We start from the raw sequence: 12,089 nt of genomic DNA, 5'->3' as shown, positions 1-12,089 counted from the left end.
TTGCAGTATTCTTTTAATTCAGCCACGGGGGAGGGTTTTCTACTTGAAAATCTCCCATGTACGCCATTTCTTTCTTATTGTTGTAATCATGAATCGGTTTCCCTCCCTTACCTGAGGGAAACAAGGCCTGCAGTTCTTTAGATGTTGTTGTGGGTTCTTTTGTGGCCTCTTGGATAAAGCTGTTGATGTGCTCTTGGAGTAATTTTTGTAGGGCAGACACTTCAGGGAAGCTTTAACACTGTTCCAAGTTTTCTCCAGTTGTGGCTCTGACCGTGGTTCACCACAGTCCCAGAGCCTTAGACACAGCTTTGTAACCATTTCTGGTCTGTGACTTTGTTTCTCAGGTGTTTCTTTAGATTGTTTCATATTGTGTTCTATTTTAAGATCTTTTAAGATCTTCGTCTGCTTCACATTGTCGGACAGGTTCTATTTAACTGAGTTCTTGGTCTTGCAGAAATCAGAGCTGATGAATCAATGTCTTTCTCACACAGGGCCAGGTAGATTTGGACAGATTGTTTTCCCTTGTTAAAAACCTGAAACAAAACTGCAAAAAACCAAATAAACCAAAAAAAAAACTGAGCAATGACACCTTTAAACTTTGTCATCATCACTTCATTCATCTGACATCTTTGAAACAAAAGTGATAAACGATGCAGAAGGTTTAATAAATATGGAAAATGCTGTTGCACTCAGAGGTAATCTTAAGTGTAATTCCCATGAAAGTTTACTATAAAGTCTAAAATATGGAAAGTAATAGTAGTACACTGCAACATGGGAAAAGAGAAAAAGACAAGCAAGTACATATGCACACATTAATACTCAGTAGCACACTAGTTACAAACAAATAAGTTTTATTTATTCAAAGGCATTTTTCGAAGGGTAAAAGCAAAATAAGCACAGATAAATTCATGTGTTGGGGCTGAGTATTTGTTCATAAATCTACTGGATGTTTGACCAGTGTGTTGCTCGAAGATTAGACGAGCTTGTACACATGGTGTAGTTTTCTGCTGGTCCACTAGGTGTCAGGAGCAGATAAACGTTCAATCTGATGATGTGACCACATGACAAAAAATGTTAACAAATCACTGAAGCTGCCACAGAAGCTGCAACAGAGGACAAAATAAATAGTATGTTGTAATTTAATTGGCTTTTAAAACAATACAAGGAAATGAGCCTTTAACAAGCAGAAACTGGAAATTGAAAAACTGCCAACCTGCGGAAAAAAATTCAATGCAGCAAAATATACACTGACAACATTATGGAGCAACATGAGACTTTAAATCAATGTGAAATTAATACTTCATTAAACATTAGATATATTTCAGATGCAAAAAAGAAAGAAATCCCCATAAATACAGTTTTGGTTTCAACAACTCAATTCTTTCTGCCAGTATAACCTTATGACATCTACATGGGTATAAAACACACTACAACAAAAGTATACTAATAAATTCACTCTAAAGATAATAACATGTTTTATGTTGAATATCTACAACTGAAATGAAAGGGACAAACTCTATATCATTTTTACTTTGCAGTGCCATAAAGACTGATTTGGTATGAGTTGCCCAGTTTTGGAGCCATCTGCTGTAGAAACGTCTGCTTTCTCTGGATAAAATAAAACCAGATAGCATGGCATTTGTTTTCTGGTACTAAAGATGGCTTTCTCAGAATCATAACCCAGTTACTCACAAAAAGAGTTCACAAATCTTGTTACGAATAGAATTTTTTATAACTGGGTCATGACTTCTAAAAAGGAAAAGACCAGAGTATTTTTATTTGTTTGTTTTGGTTAAAGGGTGGGAATTTGCTCTGAGGAGGCGGACATTTCTAGGGTGACTCATGCCAAAGCAATCTAGATGAATAAATAACAACACACTCCATGGGGAAAATATGTTCATTTAACTTATCTGATCAGATGCCACGTTCAAAACGTTGATTTATCCACAATTAAATATTGGTCTGCTTTAAAAATCATTACATTATAACTAAAGTAGAGTCAACATTAACAAACATTTTTGATAAAAGGCATTTAATTACAAGAGGCTTTTTACTAAGTGAAACACTAATGATGACAACTTGACAAAACGCATGAATAACATGGTAATCTTGGCCTTTAACACGCCGTTTTGTTCATTTTCAAGTATCGACTTGGGATAGTAAAGCTAAATAACTTCAATTGCACACCTTTTCCCCAAATCTTCATCACTGGTGAGTTAGCAGGTTACAAACTCCTGTAGTCCAAGCTTTATCTAACATTTCTGTTTACAAAAAATCAGCACAGTGCATCTCTGAAGTAATCCAGCTCAACTATAATCACTGATTCCCCATGCTGGTTTCAGTTCTTTTAAAGTAATGCAAGGAACTGCTGGCAGGTATAACATCCAGCTTATTATTAAACGTTGGCGCATGAGTAAGTGCACAGAGATGCTAGAAATGTTCCAGTAATGGACCAAGCAGTAACCCAGCCAGAGAGGGGAAAAATATGGTAATTACTTCATATATCGCCAGTCGCATGATGCTATAATCTAATAAACAGTGGTTTCAAAAGAATAGCTTCAAAGAAGCTGTGAACAAAACAAGCATAGTAATAACAAAGAAATGTTCATTCTTCTTTGAAGTTTACACATTTCTACGTCATTTTAAATCCCAAATATCACAGCAAATCATTGGTTCCTTTCTAACCATTAAAACACAAATAGTAACATAAGAACATAACAAAAAGGTTAAAATCCTACATCTTGTATCTCTAACTACTGATTCACTACACTTCTATGCTGTGGTTAATATATGTTTATTTATATGCCTTTTATTTTATAGATATATAAAATTTGTATCATTTGAGTCTAACCTCAACTATACACACACAGCAAATATGTACAAAATAAAGTCTGTCAACTATAGCTTCACAAAAAGAAAAACAATGAGCCTTTAGAAAGTCTAGGAGATGTCCCCCGAGTCAGACAAGCCTCCACACCTTTTCCTTCTTCCACTATTATCCTTTCGGATGAAACAGTCCTGTGACTGGAGTTGGTGGAAAGCAGGAGACAGCGACACAACAAGGGGAGACAAAGCAGAGCTCTCTTCCTGTGTTTTTGGCAAGGGAAAGGGAGGAAGGTGAAGGTAAGTTCTCACAAAATGCAGCAAGGATCCTCTGGAGCCTCGTCTATGCAGAGCAGTAGGCTGGGTGATGAAGGCACCTAGGCACTTGTGGTGTGCATTTGCATCGAGTTGATTTGACCTTATGTAAATGGGTCTAACCAGCACAGTGTGCCACAAAAGTAAGGTTACACTGTTTAAACAAGGCACTGCAGATCAAATGTGAATCACAGTGCACTTCTCGCCTTAGATAATTCCAGAAACATACTGCAGTGGCTACCACACAAAAATTGGACTGCCATGTTTCTAAAGGACTTGAATCTGAAGAGTCATCTTTGCCACATTCAGTAAGAACAATGTACCATCAGGAACAAGAAGGTCATGCATAAGATGGACCAAAAAAGTATTAAATGGTTTCTAGATTTGCACCTGTGATTTGAAATTATGCAAAATTTGAAGCAGATTCCAATAGAAAATAAAAAATAAGGGTTAAAACAAGAATGTTAGATGAGGAAAATTGTTTGTTTGCACTCACATATGTTCAAGTTTCCATTTATAGAATTTGAATATTGTTTATGTAAAGCCTATTACGTCTATTTGCGTTTCCTGAGCACCAGGTACATGAGGCCACTGATGAGAGTCATGGGGAAGCTGATCCACGCCACAACATAAGAGGAGCCGAATGAGCCTTCCTGAAGGTCACCCTTATGAAAGCTTTTGTTCTCGGCCGTGTAGATGGACGCCGCGATCATCACACATAAAGCTGGGAGATGAGAGAAAGGATGAGGAGAAGGATGGAAATCATACACACGGATAGTGGATATAAGTTGCATTAGAACATTAAAAGTTAGATGTGTTTTACATACATGCCAATATCTGGATAATGGCTGTTAAAATGAATCGCTCTCCCTGTTTGATCTTGAATAGCTGAAGGATGAAGACGAAGAAGCTGACGCAACACAATATAGTGGCAAGGATCATGGTAGCCTGGACTGCCTGCAGATAAGCTGAGGAGAGAGAAGTTAGAAGGTGTAACATACCCAGACATACATTTACACAGATATAGGAAGTATACACAGTGTCTTACCTGCTTTCACAGTGTGACTGTCCTCAATAAATTGGCAGGTGGTGTTACACGTGTACCATAAGTCACTAATAATGTTAACGCCAGGTCTTGATACCACCCACCACGCCTACATCAGGGTTAGACACAAGTATTGTTAAAAAAAAGTGAAATGATTTATGTTAAAAAGAGTGTTTATTTTCAGTGTGTACTTACATTGTGAATGGTGGCAACGAAGAGCAGGATGGCTGCAGCCAGATGAAAGAGGATGATGAAGGCTAAGATGAACAACATGACTGCCCTTCTGTCTAACTTCTATCTGCTTTTTGTCACCTGTCGGTCAAACTGGTTAAATACCCTGCAGGCTGTTTCCCCTCGCTGTTTGTTTCTCCCGCTGGCTGATTGTCAGTTTTGGTGGAACCACTTCTGTATGTTTATGCTGGCTGTCAGACAGGCGGGGTTGCAGACTGATAGTGAGGAATGGATCAAGGTCGCTCACATGAAAAGAACCTGTTGGAAGCAACATGAGTGTAATAGCTGAGTAAATTTAAAAAAAAGAAATGATTTCTTAGATCATCATCATCATGCATGATCAAGAGCAATATCGATATTTGGTGATGTAAAAATTCAGCTTGTATCGATGCACAAAACAGAAACAGATGTCCAAGAAAATTTCTTATATGTAGTTGTTCATGAGTCCTTGCTAAGATAATACGACAATGCTGTTTAAAAAAAATCTTCCTTTATTGTCACAAGTAGTCGATTAGACGTTTACGCTCTGCCTGACTGTTGAGTGCAGAGTTGCAGCGTGGTGGACAAATGATGCAAGATCAGCACTCATAGTTTGAAGGGCGTTTCTCCCGTGTCATCTTTACTTTTTTCATTTTAATTTATGAGCTAATATGTGCCAACATACATAACTAACATTGGGCATGTCAACACAGTCTTTAACTCTTTATTGGTCATTGCACAGTCATACTTTGTACAATAGTACAATGAAACTGGAGTACTGTCCCATATCAGCGCTCAAAGAAAAGCAAGCAGTAATTACAATATCTACAGAATAACATACATACAGAACAAAATATAAATTATGTATAGAAATGAAATGTATCATAATATGGCACTGACAGGATTTTTTAACTATTTAGAAAATATATCAATACAGCATCGCTAAAAACTTCAATTACAGTCCGTCTATGTGTATTCTGTTACATTATATCCAAACAGCTGTCAAGGAAACAGTCAGACAGCCTCAGAGCCTTCCCTTAAATTAAAGAAAGTACGCATCTTGTGTTTTGTCCAGCAAATCATGTGTACATGTGTGTCAAAGAAAGAGTGGGTGTTTTACACAGTATATATACACATTTACAATGTGTGGGAGTGTAGTGTATACTTTGCAGTGATTAAAGGCCTTTATTCAGACTTTATGGCAGCGAGGACTCAGCAGTAAACTTTTTTTTGGGGGGGGGGGGGGTTAAATCTCAGTTTTGTTAAAACCTGACATTAACCAACACAATGATACACAATAATCAGTTACAAATTTGATAAAAAGAATGCCAGTAAATCAAGATGCACTGTCGTGGATACAATTCCATAAAGTTTACATATTTTAAATGAACCAAGGGCACTCGGTGTGCGGGTTCAAATACCAGTTTATTCCTGTGTTTTCTGCAGTGTGACCTTAGCCTTTGTAGCAGTATGATACAAACTAAATGTCCAGAAGTGTATGGTTTCACAAATCACTGTTGACAGTCATAACAGGTTGAGTGTATCTGTTAGGACAAGACGTATTTGTGTCTGAACAGGCAGCTATTTGAACAGTAAGTTATTGTGTTCTCTTTCTGCAAGGTTGCGCCTGATTTATTTTCTTTTGTTATTTTCATTAGTTTTTATTTGTGTATTCTACAGACAAATTCCTCAGAGTGAATAAAAATGTGGATTCTATTAAAAAGAAAAAAAACGCAAGCATACCCAGAAAACCATGTGTGAGTTAATCCAGGGTAGAGTTTCGCTCAGCTTAAAAAAATGCCTTGTCAGCATCATTCGGTTATTTGGCCGCAAATGCTCACATAAGACAGGATTCCAAAATCTACAATTCAACTGTGACATTTTACAGCACAGCTTTAATGGCACTTTATAATATAATGTGCCTGCAAATGTAGGCCTACATTTCTGAAACTCATACTGACAAGCATCTGCGTCACACAGTGTCACACATCAAACTGTACCGTGGAGATAACGCTCATAAAACAAAACATATGATTTTGATTTCTGGAAGTGCCTCCCACCAAAGGTTCAGAAGCTTACGAGGCAGAGACGCAAACATATTTAAAAGCATGTGAGCGTACACACGCACACACAGACACACACACAGCCCCAGCCAGACTGCAGAGGAATTAGTCTTCCCCGCCAAAATGGAGTCACAGTAAAAACAGTCTCTGCCCACCAACAGGAAGCAGGTCACCATTTTTGTGTGCGAGTATGTGGTTGTGTGATATGCCAAAGGATAGGTCCTCCCTGTCTGAGTAGGGGGGAAGGGGGCACCAGGTGGTAAATAGTGAAAAGGAAGCAGGAAAATAACAACAGCCATCTAAAAGCACAGGGCTCAGGTTTCCAACAAGTATGCAAACAGTAAGGGCTTTTCAAGCCAAAAGATCATAATGATACTGTTCTGAAAATCAAACTGGAGAAGACAAAGGCTTGGTAAGACTCATTTAAACTGAGACCTGAGGTTGTGAGGAAAAAAACTACAAAGAAATGGAAGTGAATATCCAGCCGCACGTGAGCCTGCTAAATATTTATTCTCCACATAAACGCTTTGAGGCAATAAAAGCCTGCGATGTCTGGGTTTATATGGTAGTTTGGTGTCTTTGTGTGTTTATATGGGACACCTTATATATAAAGCAGCTACTGTACGGCAGCTCTCTCGATGTCCACACAAACACAGTTCTCCATGGAAACGACCACTTAATGCAGTTTATATTTCGCAACTAAGAAGACTGTTTTCTCAAAGATGTGTGTGAACATATAGTTGTGTGTGAGTAGCAAAAAAAAAAGATAATTTAATTCACTTCCAGTGCAAAGCATCTCTTTGAGCCTAATCTGACCTGCAGGGACATTCTTTAGAGTGGAAAATAATCCCCCAGACATGCACATGTGGGCACACACAGCTGGATCTTCTACTGTCTGCAGCTGCCTTCTCATCTCAGCGAAGAGAGGAGGAGCACGGGAGGAGGGAGGGAACAGAGAAACAAGGAAGGGAACCCAATTGGAGGGAAATTGAGGGAAGGCAGAAAAACAAAAACATGAGCCTAGAGGCACATACTGAGTACAGTCGTGCAGACTTTGATGTATGCACACATACACAGAATGCAAAACCACAAAAATTTGGGAGCCGAGTTATATATAAGAAGAACATACGATTCGCATAAGGAAATTGTAAATAACTGAAAGTAAATGAAATAAGTGTCTTTTGCATCAGCCTAAATGTGGACCCTGCACTCCCAGCGACCCTAATGGGTTTCCCTCAGCGCTGATAGTAGAGTATGAATTGTCTCACCTCTGACATCAGGCAACAGCTGACACACAGACACACACTATCCACATTCATGTTGCATACATTAGCCGTGCTTCTCTGTCATGTTTCACACCGACACAGCACAATTTGTCACACCCTATCTATCATAACAGACAGATTTTATTTGCCCTAACTGTGAGGTGTGCGCCACCAGAACAAGTAATAACAAATCTATTGTAACGCCATCTTTGTCGTGGTCATTAACAAATGTAATCTGGACTAAGATGTGATGTTCACTATGTTCACAAGAAAAATGTAGCTGCTAAAGGGTAACCTACAGAAGCTGAATTTTTGCTGTTATGTTTTCCCTGTGAGGCTAGTGTTTTTAGAGCTATTCCAAGGGGGTTACATGGTTTAGGGGCTTTAGTTTTATGAGACCTTCGCAGCACAAAAAAACGACCATGGAAAGTCTCTAGTCAGAAAAAAGAACAAAAAGTGAAGCTTAGCTTTTCTCCACATCAGCAGCAGTATAACTCAGGTCATTTTACAGTAAGTATATTATCCTGTGTTTTGTTTGTACAATCTGTGACAGTTCTCTTTGTGTTTAACTTTAGGAAACTCTGGCATACGGCTAAGTGTAAGCAGAGAAACACAATGACAGATAACTCCAGTTACCTTCCCTGTCAGACAGATACACACACGCTGACAAACACCACAAATGAAGCCATTCCTCCTCTCCACTCAGCCTTATAATAGGAGACTGGGGGGGGGACTCAGTCAGTGGAAGAGTGCAAGTGTGTATATGTGTGTGCTCATGTCGACTGATTCCCTTGTCTGGTGGAAAATGCTGACTTTTAATGTCCTTTTTTTTCTCTTTTCATAAAACACAAAGCCACAGACTTAACTGGGCCTCTGCATCTCACTCCCCCGCCTCTCTCACTGTCCCATTCTCTCTTTCTCTCTACTTATCTCTCTCTGTGTCTTTGGCCATGGAAAATCAGATTGAGGAAAAAAAGAAGAGAGAAGGGAGAGAAGACTTCCAGTGGAGCCCTCTGGCCCTCATCTGCCTTTACTCTTGAATACTCCTTTTTGTATATGCACAAATATTCAAAGCAGCTTAAGCTGACAATTAAGAAACATTTGCTCATGAAAAACTCAATCTCCATGAGAAATTAAGACTCATTTTCAGTGATTTGGTCATAGATTTGGTCATAATGCTAAATTTAGATATGATAAGATTCATTTATAGCAAAGGGGAACCAAATCTTTCTGTGTGTATACAACTTACAGGCCAAGCTTTGGCTTATCTTAACACTTTCCCAGGACTGATGGCAGAAATGAAGCATTATGTATCTATAAGAGGTCTTTTTTAGATATGATGCTGCATTCCAGATGCAACTTTACAATTACTACATGGGGAAACATCTCAGTTCATCCTTAGGGAGTGTTTGGCTACATTTGTAGATCAAACCCTGTATATTGTGTAGCAAGTCAACAGTACTGTGCTGTTTTAAGGGCATTTAAATGACTCCAAGTCATGTAGCATCTGACTGAATTTGAAGGACACAACAAGGATTGGTGAGACTTTAAACGTCTGTGTTGAGGAGGCCTGACCTGGCTTCATCTTTCAGGGACTAGCTTTAATGGGACAACACAACATTAGGCTTCAAATATTCAATAAAAGTAGTCCTCTGGCCTGACTGTTGCTCTATTCCTTGCCATCCATACTAAAATATTGGAAGAGTGTACAATACAGTCTATGAAATTGCAGATAGACCAGTTATTTCGGGGGTTATCTGTGTTATTTGTCTGTGAATGCATACAAATGACATATTCACATACCAAATAGACAAAAAGACTCACACAATATCAAGTTTTCCTGAGTACTAGAAAAGAGTAACATGAAGTTGCAAAAGAGCCCAAAAATAAGAAGAATCTGCACACATATACACAACTGTTTTCCTTCTGGCTTCAAATACTTCAACACAGGCATTCTTTCATTTTGGACGCTAACACGGTTTTTAGGTGTGTGTACGTGCTTTTCTTCACACATTCCTAATGTGACAGTGCTGAGTAATAACTTCCACATGGAGAGACAGACAGAGAGAGAGAGGTTAAGTAACACCTGACAGAGAGATGAAAAGGAGACCTCCACTCACATCCCCATCCCCATTTATTTATGTTGTTCATCTTTTTCTGTTCTTCTGTCAGTCACTTCACACTTGTTCCCTAATTGCTTTCATCTGTCAGCGACGCTTAAAATCTCTCCATAAGCCTGCAGTCTAATTCCCCTCCTATCATATGTCATGCATGTCTTTCCGCGTGCCACATTCGGTATGAGGGGAAATGCTTGTGGCTCTCTACCTCGTGTCACAAAACACAAGTGTAAGAGGGAAAATGCTTCAGGAGTTATTCTCCCTGAATTATACATCCAAACCCTCTCGCCCTCTAAAACTTGACTCTGATGGGACGAAAACACACCACCTTCTACATGGTGGGATGATGGTGTCCATCAAAATGCAGCCACGTTTAGCTTCATTCCTGTATTTAGCAATTTATCCATCCATCTGCTCACTCAGTGTCTTGCTTAACGCACTTGTTCACATGTATATTCCCTGTATGGGATTATTAAGAGAAATGGAAACCAGATTTCTACTCAAAATATATCTTATTGTGGGGCAATCGTGGCTCAAGAGTTGGCAGTTCGTCTTGTAATTGGAAGGTTGCCGGTTCGAGCCCCGGCTCCGACAGTCTCGGTCGTCGTGCCCTTGGGCAAGACACTTCACCCGTTGCCTTCTGGTGGTGGTCAGAGGGCCCGGTGGCGCCAGTGTCCAGCAGCCTCGCCTCTGTCAGTGCGCCCCAGGGCAGCTGTGGCTACAATGTAGCTTTCCATCACCAGTGTGTGAATGGGTGGATGACTGAATGTAGTGTAAAGCGCTATACAAATACAGGCCATTTACCATATTGTGATTGCAGCATGGTCTATACCACAAGTGGCATTGAGGCTGGAGTAAATAACGCTTTGATGTCTCAGTTCCTATTTTCAGGAGTGTGTTGCAACTTGACAGAGCCCCCCTCCCGCCAATTTAGCTTTGCCCACGCCATCCAGTGTGTCCACATTATTGCAGTTCAGCTGTAACCCTCCCATTTCATGTGTCCTCATATCTTTCTCTATACTTTTATCTTATCTGTTGCTGGAGCTAAAAAATCTGTAACCACAGAAACCTAAAATAACAAAGTCTAATGTTGTTTTCTATCCACAAGAGGGCGACAGGCATGAAGAGCAACAAGGATCTACCCTATTAAAAACTTAAAGACAGGGATAAAGGCATTACAGTGTGTGTACTGCATTTAGATGGCACCTAAAATATATTATAAGCAACATATATAAAGCATAGACCAGGAAACCACAACCACAGCAACATAACAGCCTTCTGTGTCATGTTGCAGGAAGCCCGATCTTTAAGTCCCAGAGTTCTCAGGCGCATATTTCCAGCGTCCATTGAAAAAAACGAAAGAAAAAAAGGAAAATAACTCCGTTTATCCTCCTTCCCAACACACTAAAGTTTCTTTCACTGGACTTAAAAATACGTTTTACTCCCACACAGAGTCAAAGTGGCTGACAACGCCCCTTTTATTTCCAATGTCTGAACTTGGAGCTGAGTTACAATCTGTGTAAAAATACCCACAGGGCAAAACACGGCAGTCAGGGACCCTTAAACCCTGTAACAAACAGTAAGAGACAGCCTACTGTCCAAATACGTTTGAACAGATACACACCATAAAATATTTTTTTTTTAAGGTTTTGTTTATTTATATATATTTTTTGTTGTTTTAATTTATTAATTAATGTATTTATTTATATTTTTTAGACAGCTGTCTTCTAGAGCAGTAAACACGCTATGCTGCACTTCAAACACATAAAGTTCCTCTGAGTGATGCCACAAATCCCACATAGAAAGTTCCGTTTGGCATTTAAGCGCCAAACTAAACTTAAAATAAAAGTTATCGGGAAAGAAAAGTTCGCTCACCGAATTTGGTCCAAGCACGAAAAACAACTCTTCTGTGGAAAATACTCGCAAGAAACAGCCTCCAACGTGACAAAACAGCAGCTGTCGTTCTCACTAGTAATCCCAAAAAAAAAAAAAAGTACAAATGCACGTCCGCTAGACCGGCCGTCGAGAGCGCGCGAGGGAGGGAGACCTGCTGGGTGTGGTTTGGACTCGAGGTCTACGTGTGCGCGCGTGCGTGTCGATGATAGGTGACAGGAATTTGGGGCCCGGCGGGAAAAAGAAAAGAAAAAAGAAAAGAAAAGAAAAGAAAAGTATGGTGAAAAAAATCGTTAAGGGAGGAAGTTAGAAAGTTTATATTTCCTCACATGGCTACAGTCTGAATGAGAGAACACAA

At 39.5% G+C, this 12,089-nt stretch overlaps 1 protein-coding gene across 1 annotated transcript; it reads right to left on the bottom strand.

Annotated features, from left to right (window-relative positions):
- Positions 1 to 834: 834 nt before the first annotated feature.
- Positions 835 to 11,868, bottom strand: emp2 (epithelial membrane protein 2). The gene is made up of 5 exons (XM_003454929.5): positions 11,714 to 11,868; positions 4,379 to 4,672; positions 4,187 to 4,292; positions 3,966 to 4,106; positions 835 to 3,862 (listed from the first exon to the last, which is right to left on the bottom strand). Exons 2-5 carry the CDS (start codon positions 4,454 to 4,456, stop codon positions 3,693 to 3,695), a joined length of 495 nt encoding a protein of 164 aa, XP_003454977.1. The 5' UTR covers positions 4,457 to 4,672; positions 11,714 to 11,868; the 3' UTR covers positions 835 to 3,692.
- Between the last annotated feature and the right edge of the window lie 221 nt (positions 11,869 to 12,089).

Source organism: Oreochromis niloticus, linkage group LG4 (assembly GCF_001858045.2).
Source record: "Oreochromis niloticus isolate F11D_XX linkage group LG4, O_niloticus_UMD_NMBU, whole genome shotgun sequence".
Classification (NCBI taxonomy): domain Eukaryota; kingdom Metazoa; phylum Chordata; class Actinopteri; order Cichliformes; family Cichlidae; genus Oreochromis; species Oreochromis niloticus.
The sequence above is the reverse complement of the archived record's forward strand: the minus strand, read 5'-3'. Positions and strand labels throughout refer to the sequence as shown.

Coding starts and splice junctions, on each gene's coding strand:
- emp2 (XM_003454929.5), bottom strand. CDS start 4,456: ATGTTGTTCATCTTAGCCTTCATCATCCTCTTTCATCTGGCTGCAGCC. Junction 4,107..4,186: donor CAGTCACACTGTGAAAGCAG/GTAAGACACTGT, acceptor CTCTCTCCTCAG/CTTATCTGCAGGCAGTCCAG. Junction 3,863..3,965: donor CATTATCCAGATATTGGCAT/GTATGTAAAACA, acceptor CTCATCTCCCAG/CTTTATGTGTGATGATCGCG.